At 44.1% G+C, this 19,917-nt stretch overlaps 1 protein-coding gene across 1 annotated transcript in view; it reads right to left on the bottom strand.

The window, feature by feature from the left end:
* Window positions 1–4,147: 4,147 nt before the first annotated feature.
* Window positions 4,148–19,917, bottom strand: part of LOC120316620 (short transient receptor potential channel 5-like) — a gene marked incomplete at its 3' end in the record, with an annotated part of 79,188 nt that continues 63,418 nt past the window's right edge. The window contains exon 3 of the mRNA XM_039362398.1: window positions 4,148–4,669. Within this exon, the coding sequence (XP_039218332.1) occupies window positions 4,148–4,669 (522 nt within the window). The remainder of the gene's footprint in view (window positions 4,670–19,917) is intronic.

Raw genomic sequence — 19,917 nt, 5'->3', positions numbered from 1 at the left:
TGCGCTGTTATATTGGGGCATGCGAGATAGTGCATCTGCCAGGAAGTTCTTTCTTCCTGGTAAATGTTTGAGCTTAAATTGGAATTGGTGAAAATGCTGGGACCAGCGGGCTTGTTTGGGATTGAGTTTCCTGGAAGTTTTCAGGGCTTCTAAATTTTTGTGATCAGTCCATACCTGGAAGGGGATTTTGTTGCCTTCCAGGAACTGTCGCCACGTGAGTAATGCCCAACGTATCCCATAAGCCTCCTTCTCCCATACGGGCCAGCGCTGTTCTGTTTCCGTGAGTTTCTTAGATGTATATGCACAGGGTTGCAATACTGCATCATCATTTTCTTGTAATAGCACAGCCCCCACTGCCACATCACTTGCATCTGCCTGTATTATGAAGGGCTTGTCCATATCTGGGTGCCTTAGTACTGGTTCGGCAGAAAAAAGTCTCTTTAGTCTCTCAAACGCTGCTTGGCACTCCATTGTCCATGTTAGTGGCTGGCTAGGTTTTACTGAGGATGTTCCCTTCGTTTTTAGTAAGTTGGTGAGGGGCAAGGCTATCTGTGCAAATGAGGGGATGAATTGGCGGTAAAAATTTGCAAAGCCCAGGAAACTTTGTAGTTGCTTTCTTGTGCGGGGTGGTGCCCATTCTAATACTGCTCTGACCTTCTCTGGGTCCATTTCAATGCCCTGTGGGGATATGCGATAGCCTAGGTAGTCTATCCTTTCCTGGTGGAATTCGCATTTTGAGAGTTTGGCATATAGGTGAGCGGCTCGCAGCTTCTTTAAAACCGCTCTGACAAGTTTGACGTGTTCTTCTTTTGTTTCGGTAAAGATAAGAATGTCGTCCAAGTAAACAAGGACCCCCTTAAACAGGTGCTCCCTTAGAACGTCATTGATTAATTGCATAAAGACTGCAGGGCCCCCTTGTAATCCAAATGGCAAGACTTTGAATTGATAGCACCCCATGGGGCAGTTAAATGCAGTCTTCCATTCGTCCCCTTCCTTGATTCTCACGCGATAGTAAGCTTCCCTTAAGTCTAGTTTAGAAAAAATTTTCCCTTTCGATAGGTGTGACAGCATGTCTTTCATGAGGGGCAGCGGGTATAGGTTGCTTTCACTGATTGTGTTCAGGGCCCTATAATCCACGCATAAACGTAAAGAGCCATCCTTCTTCTCTCTAAAAAGGACCGGGGCAGCCACTTTAGGCTTAGCTGGTTCAATGAAACCTCTCTCCAGGTTTTTTTTTATAAATCTTTCCATTTCCTCCTTCTCCTTTGGGCTCATGGAGTATAATCTGGGCTTCGGGAGTTTTGCCCCAGGCTTGAATTCAATGGTACAGTCTGTGGGTCGGTGGGGGGGAAGCTCATTCGCCCTCTCCTCACTGAAGACTTCAGCAAGGTCCCTATATTCCTCTGGTATTTCTGTTAATCTTTTTTCCTCTCCTATGGATGCTTTTTCTATTCTTGATTCTGGTAGCCTCTCTTGGGGTTTTAAGTCCATAGGGTCCCCCTTCGGGAATTTGATTTCTGTCGTCCTCCAATTTACCCAGGGGTTCCATTTTTTCAACCATTCCATCCCTAGAATCATTGGGCATTCCATACCTGGGGTCACCACAAACGTTAAGTCCTCTTCATGGTTGCCCAGGGAGAGGTGTATTGGCAGAGTGGCTAGGGTAGCTGGCACCCCCCCTGCTATGGATCCATCTAGCTGGCCAAATGAGATTGGTTGTTCCAGTCTCCTGGATGGGATGCCCAGATTCCCCACTAGTGTTGGGCTAATGAGGCAGCGGGTGCAGCCAGAGTCTATTAAGGCTTTCACCTTCACAGCTTCGGGCATGGGGGGGATTAATATAGTCACTGTTTTGAAGATGGGTGTGATGCGTCCACTTACCAGGGGTTCGCCTTCCGAGCTGTCATCTGAGGCATCCACCGTCCCTGTGGTGTAGGCTGGAGTTCTTTCCCCTTGGTGAGCAGAGGTGGGGTTTCTGCAATTTCCATCATTTTCATGGCTGTTTCTTTTGGCTTAGCTGAATACCCTCTGGGTTTGTTGATTGGGGATCTGTCTGGGTTGTGCTGGGGGGCCTTTGAGCGGCATTCTACAGCTCGATGCCCTTCTCTTCCGCACTTGAAACACCCCATCTGCTTCTTGGCTGTATCCGATGATTTCACCGGTTGGTGTGTCAGCTCAGGCGGGGGGCGGCTCCATTGTTTTCCTCGGCGATGCCTCTTCAATATGTCGATCTCTGCTTCCTCTGCCAAGACGTACCATTCCTCAAGTCGATGTGGGTCTCCTCGGGGCAGGCAAGCATCATATAGATCATAGTTTAGTCCGTCTTTGAAACGGCCAAGGAGGATGTCTTCTGGCCAATTCAGTTTGCTGGCAATGGCTCGGAATTCTTGTGTATACTCAGCCACTGGGCGTTTGCCCTGCCTCATCGTTGTTATTCTTTCACGGGCTTTGCGATCAGCCAGGGGGTCTTCAAACCGTCTTCTCAACGAGGACATGAAACGGTTGAAGTTACTGAGTTCTGGGGCATTGGAGTCATGCAGGTTCACCACCCAATCTGCAGCTGGTCCATCCAGGGCAGATTGCACGATCCGGATGCGGGCTTTGTCGCTGGGGATGTCCTGCCCATATTCCTCCATGTAGCTGAGGACTTGGGTTAGGAAAAACCCCAAGCGTGTTGGCTCCCCTTTGAATTTCACCTCCAACGGTGGACGTCTTGGAATGGATCGGTGCCTCCATTGTGGGTGGTAGTGTCTTCCGTCCAGATTTCCATCTGTGGTCCGGTAGGGGGTGGGAGCTCCTGGATCAGTAAATGTCCCTGGGGTTGCAGGTTCCACGTCCCCCTCGGTGTCTCTCCCTTTGTGGCTCCAGGAACTGGGGCGGGCGTAGGGCTCAGGAATCTCCTCTCCTAGGGAGCTGAGAGTTCTCTTCATCAGGTCAATAGCTCTCTCTAGGATCCAGTCTGAGTACGGCATACAGCTTCCTCCCTCTTCACTTGCGTGCAGGGATTTCTCCATCTCCTGCTTCCATTCTGGTTGCTTGGTTCCCCGTCTCAGGGTCACTTTTCTTGATTCCTTTCCCCACTCGCTTTTCTTTCCAACGCCCATCGACCAGCGAGGCTTGTGGTCCTGTGTCTCCACCACTTCTTCTTCTGAGAAATCTGGCCTCTCGGATCCCAACATCTGGCAAGGTTCCAACTGGGTCAGCGGCTCTCTTTCCAGGGAGTTTTCTCCCTCTCTTGCTTCGTTGTCTGACATGGTAAATTTTTGCAAAATCCCCCGGCAAGGGTCTACCTTCCAGGTGGATTAATTTTGCAAGTCCTGTCTAATGTAAGGACCCACCCCACTTTGCATCTTAAGAAGACAGAACTCTTGGAATAGCTCTTCCAACAGGAATCCTTTATTAAGAGAAAATGGTTGCAGGCATGCTAGACAGGACTTGGGGTTCAAGCTCTCCCATTCAAGGTTTTAAGGGGTTCCCCAGTAGTCCCACCCAATCAACCCCCCTTCCAGTGATAGTTTCAAGTATCACAATTCCATCCCCTTTCTTCTTCCGTCTGGATGGAGACTTCAGATAACTACATGAAAGGCAATTACTCTTCTTTGATATGTTAAAGCTTAGAGGCCACAATAAACACACATTCAGTCCTTTGAAGTGTGCTGAAGGAAGTGAGGGCCATAAAGCCCCTTTGCTCTCCCCCTTTTCTCCCTCTTATGGCAGAATCCAGAGAAGGCAGAATTGGGAGTTTCTATGTTTGATAATTAAAGATGAAATATAATTGGATTCTGACAGCAACTTAAGGTGACCTCTCCTTGACTCTTGTTGATGTAAGAGGGAGGGAGGCAAAATATCCTAGCGGAATCTAGAAAATCTATTTCAGTAAAGTGGCATTCTAGTCAGCTTCGTGCAGTCTGTTTTTGATGGGCCTCCCTCAAAGGATTGACAGATATTCAAGACGTTACTCAGTGGATGACCAATCCTTATCAGAAGACTGAAAAAAAAAACTAGGACAACTGCCTTCAAGTAAGCATTTTAATCTGAACTGGAGAAGCACCACCATTCCACTCCCTTAGATGCTGCTGGAGGTGAGGAGCTAGGCAATCAGAAAAGGGAACGACAGCACAACAGAGGAAGAAATAAGAAGCCTTACCTCTTTCTGATGGTACTTTATTGCTACCTTTAGCTTGGCCAAATCATGGCACTTCTGGGGATCTAACTCCTCACTCTGATCATCCCTGTGGTTCAAGATGATTTCCAGTTCTCGGGAGCTGCGAGCCTGGTCCAGGAGGTCTTTTGCAAACCGTTTGCACTGCTGAGAAAGCTCCTCGTATTCCGCCTTGAACTCATTCTCCACCTTGCTAAGTTCCTTCAGCTCCCAACCCAGCCGAAAGGCTGTCAAGATCGGGTCCTCGCTAGATAAGGCGATGAGGGAAGGACTGGCCAAAGCTTTATAAATATTCAGCCTTGACCTGGAGTGCCTCAAGCTGTCCACTTCCGAACTGGAGACGCATTCCACGCAGTTGCATCGGATCTGGTGTGGCCGTGGGATGGTGACCCGTCTTTGGACAAGCAGCTTTATGATCTCGTAGTTGTTGGTATGAGCAGCCAACATGATAGGGGTGATATCGGGGGTGAACTCCGAAAACTGGGTATCCATCATTAACGTGGGAACCTAGGTGAAATCAGTTTAGGCGGTTAAACTCTTTCCTGCACAAGTTCTCTAAAATCACAGCATGTCAACAAGAAGGTTCAAATGGCTCCTAGAAGCATCTGTTTCACATCACCAACACTACAATCAGTGCTGAAAAACATATCCTATAAGACCTCTATGAATCCCAGAGTGGAAAGTTGAATAAACATCCTAAAAGGTGAACAATTGTTGCCATACTGTTGCACAGAAAACTACATGGATGGTTTATTAAATCATCTAGAATCAAACATGGATCTTTTGTCCTTAGCAGACTTAGTCTTCATTAGTGCATAGCTGACCTTGCCTGATCTCGAACAGCTAACCAGAATTAAACCTGGTTAGTATTGGAATGGCAAACTATCAGGAAATCCCCAGGTTGCAGGCTGGATGGGAAAGTTAAAAATAAAAAACCTCCTTGAAAAAGAACAACTCACCCTTTCTATAGGAGGAGGAGGAGGAGAGGCAGAGCCTGGGGATGGAGTCAAGAGAGGACTCAGCCTAAAATCCTTATGAATCCACACATACTCCAAATCCACCACCCCTGAGTTCTGTTCACTCAATTTAGTGCTGGCCGTTATTTGACTGGATTCTTGTGTATAGGCATGAGCAATAAACTGGCTTAACTAGAACTTAACATGTTCTTAGCTATTGCAGACAATAGCTAAGGTAACAACATTGATATGTATGTGGAATCACAAAGCAATGCACAACTCCAAAGATATTTAGAACAGGAAGGGACTAATCTGAAAGGAAGGGACTAATCTGGCTAGTTCCATGACCCACCTTACAGAGAACAAACTACTTGGGAGGGGAGGCTTCTATCTAGTCCAGGTTTGGTTCCAAGGAACACAAACTTTGACACCAACACTTCTCCCTTGGACAGTATAGACATAGGATAATAGAGTTGGAAGGGTCCTTGGAGGTCTTCTATACCAACCCCCTGCTCGAGCAGGAGACCCTATACCCTTTCAAATAAATGGTCCCATTTTCAAACCCTCCAGTGATGGAGGACCCATATCTTCTGAAGGCAAGCTATTCCATTGGTTGATTGTTCTCACCAGTAGGAAATTTCTCCTTTGTCCTAGGTTGCTTCTCTCCTTGGTTACTTTCCATCCATAGTTTCTTGTCTTACCTTTTAGTGCTACAGTGCCCTGGAAAATAGTCTGACATCCACTTTAAGATGAGTAAGGTTACAAGGCTGGACAGATGGTACATTATGCACCTGGTCAAAATCTTCTCTGCTTTAGCTGAATTTAAACTAAAATTGAATTTAAACTAAAATTATTGATTCTGAACTTGCAGGTGTTCATCTAGAGCAGGAGTCTGCAACCTTGACAGCCTAATTAGACAGAATAGACCAAAACATTTATTTAGAAGCATAGCTGGCTGAGGAATTCTGGGAACTGAAGTCCACAAGTCTTAAAGTTATCAAAGTTGCAGACCCCTGATCTAGAGCAGTGGTTCTCAACCTTTCTAATGCCGTGACCCCATAATACAGTTCCCCATGTTGTGGTGACCCCCAAGTGGGTGTGGCCACCAATAAGAGGGAGTAGGACAGCTAGGGAAAAGGGAAAAAAATGGCGGACAGCGTGGTTTGGCGACCCCCGTGAAATGGTCATTTGACCCCAAATGGGGTCCTGACCCACAGGTTGAGAACCACTGATCTAGAGTGAGGTGTTCAAGCTGAATGCATATCTAATTCTTGTTTTGTTCCCAGTTAAGCACAGGCTAGTCTACTAAGCATCTAAGTAGAATCCAAATGAGGAACCCTTTCCAAGATATTTTTCTAGGAAAAGTCATCCTCTTTTGTTTTTCTCTTCCATCAGCTTCATCCATCTCCAAAGACATCCTGAAGACCTTGGTGAAATCCTACCGAACATTCAGTCACCCGGTTCTATCAACATGAATCTGATTCACTCAAAGTCAAAAAGCCCATGCTCCAAGCTTAGTGACCCAACAATTCAAAGTTCAGAGAGGGGGATGAAAAAGGGACCATATGTGAATCCCAGGTTCCAAATGTGAATGTAGACATGGTGCCAAAAACTGTTGAATTTCTCATGACAGTCTGGCTTGAGGTACAGTCCCCATTCCACCCTTGGGATATATATACCACAATTTTTTTTCAATCCTCAGAAAACTGTAACAGAGAGGACTTTGAATCATCCTGTACTGAAAACAAAGCAGCAGAAACCATGGAGAAAATATCTATAGATTTCTTTGTCATGGTAAAATGGTCTGTACTTCGCCATTAGAGACACACTGAGCAGAATAAATCTGTTCCACTGTACTAACTACATGAGAAGATCAGCATTTCACTCTGCAATGAGGGGGAGAGAAGGGAACCTTTACACAGATTTGAAGTTTACATTAACAACTTCTAAAATGCAGAATCTTTGTATCCTCGATACCTTTATATCCTTATCGTGTGAGAGGATTGCACCAGTAGATAGATACATTTGGAATTTTGAGAGTATTATACACTATATGGCTCTTATACCATGCACAAAAATAGTCTAATCTAGTAGTGGTGAGACAAACCAATGAGGTTGATCATAATTACTTTCTATAATCCTTGATGATGATGATGAACAATGTGTCTTCAAGTCAACATTGACTCTTAGTGGATGACTGGACTCTGCAGTTTTCTTTGCAAGATTTTGGAAGTGGTTTGCCATTGCCTTCTCCTAGGGGTTGAAGGGAAGTGACTGGCCCAAGGCCACTCAACTAGTTTTGTGCCTAAGGTTAGATTAGAATTCACAGTCTCCCAGTTTCTAGCCTGTGCTTTAACCACCACACCAAACTGGCTCTCTCACCTTGAGAGAGTTTTCCGATTGTTTTTATTTAAAATAAATGTGGAGAAACAAATGATCTTTATTCCCAAGAACGCAGGATCAAGCACTGCTCGTAGGTCAGTGATGGCGAACCTTTTAGAAACCGAGTGCCCAAACTGCAACCCAAAATCTACTTATGTATCATCGGGTGCTGGGTGGGCGTGGCCCATTGGGTGGGCGTGGCTGCGGTGGTAATGGCAGACTGGGTGGGACTAAAAAGTTCAGTCAATGAATTGCAACTTTGCAAGATTTTTTTTTTCCTGCGAGAAGTTGAAATTGATTGATTGAACCTTTTTTTTTTTTTTTGCACACGGTGGCAAAGGCCTAAAGCGAAAAGGTTTTATAAAACCCAGCTGAAAGCCTAGGACTGGGGCAATGGCGCGCGGGCCCACAGAGAGGGCTCTGAGTGCCGCCTCTGGCACCCTTGCCACAAGTTCGCCATCACAGTCCTAGGTAGTAAAGATGGCCCCTGGTATTCTATTTTTAAAAAATAATTTTTCAAACCCAGGAAAGAAATAATTTGGGCACCTCAGTATTAAGAGGAACAGACTTTAATGCAAATTTCCTCTTTTAAATGTTACATTTTATTAATTTTATTTTATTTTTTATTTTATCATGTTTTTATTAAACATGATTAAAACAACATCCCTAGGTATTCTTTCTATTATGTTAGTTTATCTTACCTATATCTTTAAAATATATATTTCTTTAATGTAATATTGTTTTTTTTAAAAAAAAAATAAGTGGAACCACTACTGTCTGTAAATCACTTCCAGAAGCATCACATTTGAGGTAACTTTTGTTTGACCAGGGAAATTTGGTTGTGGGTAGTTTAATACCACAGCCCTTTTAAGTATATTTGGGAAGGGGCATGCCAATTCAGCCTCAACCAAAATTTATTTTTGCTAAAAGAAAAAATAATAATTATTTCCACTTTAAGCATAAGAGAGGGAGAAAAACAAAAGCAAGCCATCAATAACCGTTCCTGTTGTGTCCTGGGCCCGCTGAGGCAAGTCAGCAGGCCCAGAAATGTTGCAAATGGTCCCGGGCAACCCAAAAGCTGCCCAGGACCAGACTGGTTGGCGCCGGTCTTGCGCACAGGCGCAAGGTGCAAAAAAAGGAGACTTGTGATTGGATGTTTTGGGAAACTATAAAAGGCCTGCGAGCCTGTTGGTTTGCTGAGTGGTATAGTGGAATGAATAAAGAAGAACTTGGTTAACAGCTTGTGTGTGTCGCTTCAATGCCGCGAACCCCAATATGTAAAAGTTCCCACATTTGAAAATGGAATTATTTGAGGCTTCCTGCTAAACGCAGCTCACCCATCAAGTGAGTCTCTGTTGATACTCTAGAAAGAGTGCAGAGAAGAGCAACGAAGAGGATTAGGGGACTGGAGACTAAAACATATAAGGATCGGTTGCTGAAATTGGGTATGTCTAGTTTAACGAAGAGAAGGATGAGGGGGGACAGGATAGCAGTCTTCCAATATCAGGGGCTGCCCCAAAGAAGAGGGGGTCAAGCTATTCTCCAAGATGCCTGAAGGCAGGACAAGAAGCAATGGATGGAAACTAACCAAGGAGAGAAGCAACCTAGAACTAAGGAGAAACTTCCTGACAGTTAGAACAATTAACCAGTGGAACAACCTGCCTCCAGAAGCAGTGAATGCTCCAACACTGGAAGTTTTAAAGAAGAAACTGGACAGCCTTTGTCCGAAATGGTATAGGCTTTCCTGCCTGAGCAGGGATTGGACTAGATGACCTCCAAGGTCACTTCCAACTTTATATTATTGATCATCGCACAGTCAATCAGATGTTCAGACTGGATTTGGCATTTTGTCTACCTATCGAGTCCTTACCCAGGACCTGGGATAGGCAGATGTGGATGTTTGATGATATTACAGGTATCGTCTCAGGATGGAAGCAGTTCCTAATAAGGCCGCCTTTTGCAATTGACTAATAGTGAATTTGTCAATGCCAATGGTGTTCAAGTGGTGCAATCCAGTTGGGATTGCACCCAGGCGCCTATGACTATTGGTACTACCCTTGCTTGCTTTTGCCACAGTCTTTCTATTTCTATTTGTAGGTCTTTGTATTTTGTGATCTTCTCCAGTTCTTTCTCGTCTATTCTGCTGTCTGCAGGCACTGCCACATCCACGATCCAGCCTTTTTTGTCTTTCTTATCGACAATTGTTAAGTCTGGGGTGTTATGTTGCAGGTGCTTGTCTGTTTGAATTCTGAAGTCCCAGAGCAGTTTAATTTTATCATTTTCTATTACTTTCTCTATTTTATGATCCCACCAGTTTTTGCTTACAGGCAAATTATATTTTTTGCAGATCTTCCAATGCACCATTGTTGCTACTTTGTCATGCCGCTGCTTGTAGTCAGTCTGTGCAATCTTTTATTATCATTCATCGCACAGTCAGCCAGATGTTCAGACTGGATTTGGCATTTTGTCTACCTATCGAGTCCTTACCCAGGACCTGGGATAGGCAGATGTGGATGTTTGATGGTATTACAGTATCGTCGCAGGATGGAAGCAGTTCCTAATAAGGCCGCCTTTTGCAATTGACTAATAGCGAATTTGTCAATGCCAATGGTGTTCAAGTGGTGCTCCAGTTGTTTTGGGATTGCACCCAAGGAGCCTATGACTATTGGTACTACCCTTGCTTGCTTTTGCCACAGTCTTTCTATTTCTATTTGTAGGTCTTTGTATTTTGTTATCTTCTCCAGTTCTTTCTCTTCTATTCTGCTATCTCCAGGCACTGCCACGTCCACTATCCAGACTTTTTTGTCTTTCTTATCGACAATTGTTAAGTCTGGGGTGTTATGTTGCAGGTGCTTGTCTGTTTGAATTCTGAAGTCCCAGAGCAGTTTAATTTTATCATTTTCTATGACTTTCTCTATTTTATGATCCCACCAGTTTTTGCTTACAGGCAAATGATATTTTTTGCAGATCTTCCAATGCACCATTGTTGCTACTTTGTCATGCCGCTGCTTGTAATCAGTCTGTGCAATCTTCTTGCAACAGCTTACCAAGTGGTCCACTGTTTCTTCAGCTTCTTTGCATAGGCGGCACTTACTGTCTGTTGCTGTCTTCTCAATTTTGACTTTGTATGCATTTGTCCTTAAGGCTTGGTCTTGTGCAGCCAGAATTAGTCCCTCGGTCTCTTTCTTCAATTTCCCTGCTCTTAGCCATTATTATTATTATTATTATTATTATTATTATGGATCATCGCACAGTCAGATGTTCAGACTGGATTTGGCATTTTTGTCTACCTATTGAGTCCTTACCCAGGACCTGGGATAGGCAGATGTGGATGTTTGATGGTATTACAGATATCGTCGCAGGATGGAAGCAGTTCCTAATAAGGCCGCCTTTTGCAATTGACTAATAGCGAATTTGTCAATGCCAATGGTGTTCAAGTGGTGCTCCAGTTGTTTTGGGATTGCACCCAAGGAGCCTATTTCTATTGGTACTACCCTTGCTTGCTTTTGCCACAGTCTTTCTATTTCTATTTGTAGGTCTTTGTATTTTGTTATCTTCTCCAGTTCTTTCTCGTCTATTATTATTATTATTATTATTATTATTATTATTATTATTATTATTATTATTATTATTATTATTATCATCATCATCATCACACTATCAGAATATATAATTCTGCATTAATTCACCTTTGGCAAAAGAGAGAGAAAGGAGAAACCAGCAATAAAAATGATTAAATACTTCTGGAAGTTAAATATTGCAGGTTTGACAGTACATGATGGGAAGGGTGGATTAAAAGAAAGTCTAGCTTTGCCTGCTCTCCCCCCCCCCCTCTTCTCAATGTCAGGTTGAAGATGTTGTTCAGAGGGAATTGTTATTCAAACCCCCATTTTAAGGAAGGGAGAGAAAGGTGCAGCAAGATTTCTCAGCAAGAAGGATCTGTAAATGGTGCTACAAGCTGCCAGCCCCACAGCGGTGTGCTATTAAATGATCAGCACACCTCCCAGCTAAGGCTAATGTGCACCCCCCATGGTGGGTTATTAGTGAAATCTGCTGTGTAGAAGGCTGGAACTTTCAGGCATAGCGTACCTTGCCAACAATTCCCTTTGGAAAGCAGAATATTCTGTTTGCTGCTGGCATGCACAACTTGAACTGTCGCTTGGTGCCTGGCATGATCCTCCAGCCCTCTTTCCCCAATAAAAGGTAAAGGAGTCCCTGTCGATTTTATTCCACAGGTCGTTGTCGACTCTAGGGGTGCTGCTCATCTATGTTTCAAGGCCACTGAGCCACCAGTATCCAAAGATATTTCCGCAATCATGTGGCCAGCATGATGACATGGAGCACCGTTACCTTCCCACTGAACTGGTACCTCTTTATCTACTTGCATTTGCATGCTTTCGAACTGCTGGGATGGCAGGAGCTGAGGTGAGGACAGGAACTCACCCCGTCATGTGGTGCTTGGGTCTCAAACCTGCCAGCTTTCCAGCTGGACAAGCCCAGCATCTTAACCACTCAGCCACCACACCGCTTCCAAGAATATGACTAATTCCAAGTGAACTCTGAGCCGGTTGCCTTTGGAGCACACAAGGTACTCCAAGCAAAAACACAGCCAAAAGATCACCAGGGATCTTTTGCGATCTGAAATAGATAAGGGGAAGTGTGGGATTCTTTCCGAGAAAGTTTACATTCTGTGCACAGGTTGGTATAAGAATGACAAGAAAAAAGTGTCCAAAACTATCCTACTCACAGAAGGGGAGCCCCTAATATGGAATTGATGAATTAGTACCAGGATTTTTGGGGGGAAGCTACCTCAACTGAATGTATTTCTTGGTGTTCTCTGTACCTGGTTGTTTGCTAGCAGACCATTCATACCTATTTCATTATTTCACAACTAGGGAATATCGTTAGTATGATGAATTCTGCAAGGGACCATAACTTCATAGTTCAACCCTAAGCTGTATATATGCTCTTCCATTGGAAAGTAATTCTTTCAAGCAAGAATTCTTCTTTAATAAGATTTACTGAGATGAAAGAGAGAAAGTTGCAAGAATTTCAGCAAGAGAGTTACTTCCAGTTTGGAAGGGTTTTTTTTTTTTAAAAAATGGCTTTTCTATGGACTACTGAGGGGGCAGTTGGTGAATATTACAGAATAACAGAGTTGTGAGGGACCATGGAGGTCATCTAGTCCAGGGCTTTTCAACCTTTTCACCCATTGTCCCACTTTTAGGATATGGCAACATCCGAGTACCACCACTCGCCTAGCAAGGTGTCAAAAACTTGATGACCAAAAAAAGAAAAAAGTGATAAACTACAGGTAGTCCTCGACTTACAACAGTTCGCTTAGTGTCTGTTCGAAGTTACAATGGCACTGAAAAAAGTGCCCCCCAACCCAGAGCCGAGCAAGACACCTGCCTGCTTGCCCGGCGGCGCTCTTCCTCCTGTCCGAGGTTTTCATTGTTGTGAGCATTTCTGTTGAGGATTGGCAGCTGGGGTGGGGTGGGGGGGGTGTTTGATTTTTATTCCCCCCATCCGCTGGTTGGTTGCAGCAGGTTTTGGTCACTTCACATGACCCTGGGACACTGTTGCCAAGCATCTGAATGTAAATCACCAGACCCTGGAGATGCTACAACATTCTAGCTGATCAGCGCTTCTTCTGGGCTCAGGAGAAGCACCAGGATGAGTCCCAAGCTCCAGCTGGAGCCTGGCACTGATCCTGGCGCTTCCACTGAGCCCTGACAGCCCTGCAGCTCCAGCCGTCTCTCGCTCAGGCTTGTGCGGTGCTGCCACCAGTTCAGCTCATTCCCCTTCCCCACTACCACTTTTCTAGGATGGTCACGTACCACCTGCCAGGTGCCAATGTACCACAGGTGGTACCCGTACCACTGATTGAAAAGCCCTGTTCTAGTCCAGCCCCCTGCTAAAGCAGGAGAGCCTATATCATTTCAGAAAATGGCTCTCCAATCTCTTAAAAACCTTCAACAACTTCTGAAGGCAAATCGTTCCACTAATTAATGTTCTGTCAGGTAATTTCTTCTTATTTCTAGCTTGGTTCTCTCTTTGATTAATATCCAACCATTGCTTTTTGTCCTGCCTACAGGTGCTTTGGAGAAAAGGTTGTCCCCTCTTCTATGTGACAGCCCCTCAAATATTGAAATAATGTTATCATGCCACCCCTAGTCTTTCTTTTCACTAAACTGGATGTATCCAATTCCTGCAACCGTTCTTCATATGTTTCAGTCTCCAATCCTCTAATCATCTTTATTGCTCTTCTCTGCATTCTTTCTAGAGTCTCACCATCTTCTGTTGTATTGCAATGATTGAAACTGGATGCAATATTCCAAGTGAGGTGTTCTTTTAAGTGGTGACCTTGCAAGTGGCTGTTTACAAAACTCTCTCCTGAAGCTTAATCAGTCTGTGAACTAGTCATTATAGTTATGAAACATAAATGGGATTCTGGAAGTTGTATGGGAGACCCAATATCTCTTGGCGTTACCCTACATAATGGCTATGTTCCCACAAAATGCTCTTCTAAGCTAAACTGAGTTTGTGGTTCAGTGTTTTGTAGGCACCTAGTTATGTTCTTAGCATGCTATCTGAACCAAGCCATCGCTTTAAGACATTGTTTGATTTATTTGGGCATAGCAGAAGGACTGTTTCATTAAGGCAGGTTTAGCTTTCTTCTGCTAAAGAACAACTATCTTACACTAGCATCCGGTTTCTCCGTAGTCAACCAGATGCCTCTACGTGCTCAAAAGCAGAAAATGGAAATGTAGCTCTCCTATCATTGTTCTCCCACAGCTGGTGTTGAGAGATAAGCTATTCCCAACCCATACACAGCATCGTGTGTTCAAGATCTTTGCTCTGTGAATGCATCCCATCCTTTTTTAAGGCCATCCAAATTACTTGCCATTGCCACAACTTGTGGTAATAAACTGCACAGGTTAATTACAGATTGTGCCAAGAATTAGTTTTGTCATGGCATGGAGCTTGGGTATCAAACCTGCGCTATCAGCTTTCCAAGCAACAAACCCAGTATCTTAACCACTGAGGCACTACACTGTCCACTGTCCACAAAGCATAGAGAAGATTATATTCTCATTTGGCATGAAAAGATAAGTACAGCCCTTAAGCCAGAGCTTTTCAATCAGTGGCACGGGTACCACCTGTGGTACATTGGCACCTGGCAGGTGGTACGCGACCATCCTAGAAAAGTGGTAGCAGGGGAGGGGAATGAGCTTAACTGGTGGCAGCACCGCACAAGCCTGAGCGAGAGATGGCTGGAGCTGCAGGGCTGTCAGGGCTCAGCAGAAGCACCAGGATCAGCGCCAGGCTCCAGCTGGAGCTCAACGCTGATCCTGGTGCTTCTGCTAAGCCCAGAAGAAGCACCGATCAGCTGGAAAGCAGCACTGATCCTGGCACTTCTGCTGAGCCCAGAAAAAGCGCCGATCAGCTGGAATGTTGCAGCATCTCCAGGGTCTTGTGATTTACATTCAGATGCTTGACAGCTGATTCATATTTATGATGGTCACAGTGTCCCAGGGTCATGTGAAGCAACCAAAACCTGCTGCAACCACCCAGCAGATGGGGGGAATAAGGTTCTTAATGCGGTTCTTAACCTTTTTGAATGAATCACCCCCTTGAGCCAATGAGGAAGTTGTCATCGCCCCCTCCCCCAACATAACCTCTCAATCACAACATAGGAAACAATTATTCAATTTATGCAAACACTTTTTTTGTTTTCTTTAAAATTGCCATCAGGATACATCGATGCAAATAATTTATTTCCAGTCTTTTTCTCATATCTCCCATATTCTGGCCAATGATGCACCACTGTATGGGTAGAAGCTGCTGCGCAACATGCATGAAGATAAGCAATGCATATTCACATATGTACGGCGTTCTGTACTGAAGCTAGCTGGAGGAACCTTTAAAAACACAATTCAATCCACTAATAGCGAGCGATCTGATGTTTTTGTATGACAGATATACAGCAATTCACTGTACGAAAAAGTCTCAAAAGTGTCCCCAAAATGTCTTGCTCCATCGCCTCCTTTTCGTTCCTTCGCCCCCGTGACGCCCCTTTTCATTCCATCGCCCCCCTGAAAAATGAAATTGCCCCCTGGGGGGCAATATCGCCCAGGTTAAGAACCACTGGACTAGAAGACTCCAAGATCACTTACAACCCTATTATTCTATGTTCTTTGTTCTAGAAAACCATGTCAGTGTAACATTTGCACTATGCTATCGCTGCACGCAGGCTGTCAATTGGTGTGTGGCTTGCTGGCAGAGATAGTGCCAAGTTGTTGGCTGCTTCAGCCAGCTCAGAAATGGTCAGAGCAAGGGCACTAGAACTTAATTGTATAAATATATTTCTTGGCAGTCTTGGCTCCTTGAAAGGCAGAGTTATCCGGGGATCTTGGAGCAATCTAATTTACAAGTTTGCTGGGACAACATTTGGCAGGCAAACAGAAGACCTCCAGGCTCCCCTGTGGGAAATTCATTACTTTAAAAATAGAATTGGATGGTGCAGAAAAATACTGTCTGGGAGGAATAGGTGGCTGCTTTGCCATTGAGCTGTAATGCTCTCTTAACAACACACAGGCTCACGTTGCATGGTGTTATTGAGTCATAATTCACTAAAGCGGAGTGCATATAAAGAGCAAGGTTAAAACTAATCCTGATTTGACTACTGCAATGCACTCTACCTGGGGTGACCCTTACAAAGTGTACACGTGCATCAGTTGGGCCCCAGCTATGGCAAGTATAGACGACCACCGTTGAGTCCAAAATTTCTGTTGTTAAAGAAAACTTTTGTTACGTGAATTTTGACCCCATTTCACAAGATCTTTCTTGCCACGGATGTTAAGTGAACCACTGCAGTTGTTAAATGAGCAACACAATTGTTAAGTGAATCTGGCTTCCCCCTTGACTTTGTCGCAAAAGGAGATGACGTGACCCCAGGACACTGCGACCGTCATAAATTTAGTCAGTGGCCAAGCATCCCGATTTCGATCATGCATCATGGGGATGCTGCAAAGGACATAACTGTGAAAAACGATCATAAGTCACTTTTTTCGGTGCGGCTGTAACTTTGAACGGTCACTGAAAGAACTCTTGTAAGTTGAGGACTCCTGTATGCCCTAGGTAAATAAACTGGACTGGTTAATTAAAGGATTGCAGGACCCATTTAAGGCGCTTTGCTTGAATCTTTAAATCCTAAATGGGTGGAGACATAATTGTCTCAGGGCTGAATCAGAATTTGGAATCCTGAGTTTAGAATATTGGCATCTAATGGAAGTCCTTGACTCACAACCATTCTGTCAACGCTGCTAACATTGGATGTTCTTGCTTTGACAACATATGGAGATGCAGCCATTTTCCTTCTTATGTTTTACTCTTAGAATTAGAGTTAGAATTAGATGACACTCGGGTGGGGAGGAATGTGCATGGGAGTTTAGTTAGACATAACAATATTGTAACTAGGGTGAGAACCAAAGTTTTTTGAAATAAGACATGATAAGAAATGGCGGGTTGAAGAACCGGAGGGAAAGCCTGCATTTCAAACTAACTGGAGAATGTGATTTATGACTGTTAATTAGAGGAGGGAATTGTGCTTTGATGCTATGTGCTCAGGAGAGGGGCGATGCTACACTACTCGAATAAAGATTCTTTAAGGTAAATAATGCCTCGGAGTTCTTTGAAGAGTTTCATCTGTTGGAACCATGACACATTCATTTAGTAACTGTTCAGGTTTGCAGTGGCACTGAAAAAAAGGGACTCGCAACCATTTTTCAGTGGTCACGTGATCAAAATTTGGGCACTTGGCAACTGGGGTGCGTTTATGATGGTTTGCAGTGTCCCGGGATCATGTGATCCCCATTTGTAACCTTGCCAGTCAGATTCTGACACGCAAAGTCAAGGGGGGAAGTCAGATTTGCTTCATGACTGAATGATACACTTTATAGCTATAGTGTTTCTTTTAACAACTGTGGCAAAAAAAATAAAAATCGTAAAACATGCTTTACCACTGCCTTGCAATGGAATATTTGGCCTTGACTGTAGTCTTAAATAGAGGACTGTCTGTATTAAAGTCTGATCTCCGTTACATTTTTCTAAGGATATTCCAAACGATTAAAAAGGATGGCTGGGAGATTTTATGCCATTTTCCATTTAAATTCTACTTCCATCCTGACATTTTAAAAAGGAAAATTTCTGTTTACAAATTCTCCTTCCAGTGACTAAAAGCAAACACATCAGAGAAGTTGCTTATAATGATGGATTAACTGCTTTCTGATACTATTCCCCCAGTTATTAAAACTTCCTGCTATATTTCATTTGTGCAATATTAATATAACTGGAAGAATTAATATAAATTGGTGCAATAAATAGTGTTTTATTGTAGACAGAAGGATAAATACACCACAAATAGCTTTCAGACCTTACTCTGAAGAGGTACTCCAGAAAAGAATACTTAGCATATTTACAATTTGATCTCTTGAACTAAACATATTTCCCTGTTTCAACAGCTTGCGTAGTTTTAACGCTTCTCTTCTGCATATCGGTTCTGAACAGTCATGCAGAAGAAAAAAAAATATTAGGAGTCTCCTAAATTAGCAAAAATACAAACAGAGGAAAACATCTGCAGGCAGGCAAAGCTCCACAAAACAAGCTAGGCAGAACTTAAGTAGCCACAATTTCTTTGAAGAGCAACTACAACAAACAAGTCCCTTTGGTTGGTATACATGTAGCAATAATCTGTCTCCAAATTCTGTTTGGAGTCCTTGGTGTCCTCTGACCTTAGAGGTTTGCTTACAGATGTTTCATAATCCAATGAGGCAACATTTTAGGTTTGTTTAGAATAGAATAGAGCTGGAAGGGACCTTGGAGGTCTTCTAGTCCAGCCCCCTGCTCAAGCAGGAGAACCTATATCATCTCAGACAGGTGAATGTCCAGTCTCTTCTTAAAAACCTCCAGAGATGGAGCGCCCATGATTTCTGGAGGCCAGCTGTTCCACTGGTTGATTGTCCTCACTGTCAGGAAGTTTCTCCTTAATTCCAGGTTGCTTCTCTTTGGTCAGTTTCCAACCATTGTTTCTTGTCCTGCCGTCTGGTGCTTTGGTGAACAACCTGACCCCCTCTGCCTTGCGGTAGCCCCTCAGATACTGGAACATTGTTCTCATGTCTCCCCTATTTCTTCTTTTCTTTAGACTAGCCAAACCCAAGTCCCGCAGCCATTCTTCATATGTTTTTCGTATGCTGCCTTTTTGTATGCAGTAACTTGGCATGCGATGTTGGGTGGAGGTGTGGCACCTCCTTTGGTGCTCTCTTGATTAGAGGTGTGGCACCCCAAGATGCTTCCTTCTTTTCTGCCTGATTGTTTGTCTGGTATTAATCCCTGCTTATCTGGATGTTGGCTGCTGGAGAAGATTGCTGGTGTGAACTTCATTGCATTGAAGATGTTACCGAGTTGGGCAATGCAACATCTGTAAGCAAACTACTAAGCTCAGAGAGCATCAAGGAGTCCACAGTTTAACTCAGATATTCTCTCTAATTAGATTCTGTGTTCGTATTAAGCAATATTTTTCCCTCTTAAGACCTTGTCAGCTCCAACAAGAGGGTTTGTGGCATGCTTCCAAGAGGTGAAATTCATTTGGTCTCTCCTTCCCTGCTGAAGTTGTTTTCAGTATTTCCAGCCCGGCCAGCTGATCTTGTTGTGTTCTCTTTTGAAGTTCAGATCTCAGATAGCAGTACTTCATCCACCTCAGTGGGCCTCAGAAAGTTAAGGAGCATGGGACTTGGTTAATAGTTGAATGAAAAAGTCCTGGGAAATCTCAAAGGATAATGGTAGGTGTGGAAGACCTTGGGAGATGGGGCAAAGAGATGGGGCATAGGGAATGGTCGATAAGAGGAAGGGTAGCCCATGGCTGCATAATGTTTGGAACAAGAGGTTCAAGAGGGACCCTCCCTCAGTTACTAGACTGCAAAAGTGATGATGGGATAATTACACTTTCAGACCTGCAAGATTCTGTTAATGTAGCTTTACAATAACATAGAATTAGTTTATCTAGTCATGTTTCTTGTCTGGTCTATCCATTAAGAGTGATATCAAACTTGCAAGTCTCCTACTCTCTTGCAAAGAGAGGAATTTCAGAAATGACCTCTGATTCTCAAGATACGCTGCAATCTACCATGCCTCTGGCAGTGGCTTTGTTGCAATACGGCCAGCAAGTGGATGCACAGATGACCGACATGCAGAACGCAATGCAACAGCGATGCTCCCTGTTATCTGACCATTCCCTAGGCCAGTAGTGGCGAACCTTTTAGAGACCAAGTGCCCCCAAACTGGCCCCGCCCCTGCTCCACCCACTGCCCCGTCCCTGCTCTGCCTCCCCATCCCCCACCCCGCCACTCACTCACC

Source organism: Crotalus tigris, unplaced genomic scaffold (genome assembly GCF_016545835.1).
Source record: "Crotalus tigris isolate CLP2741 ecotype Arizona unplaced genomic scaffold, ASM1654583v1 scf7180000019431.395589, whole genome shotgun sequence".
Classification (NCBI taxonomy): domain Eukaryota; kingdom Metazoa; phylum Chordata; class Lepidosauria; order Squamata; family Viperidae; genus Crotalus; species Crotalus tigris.
This window is presented reverse-complemented; position numbering and strand designations above follow the sequence as displayed.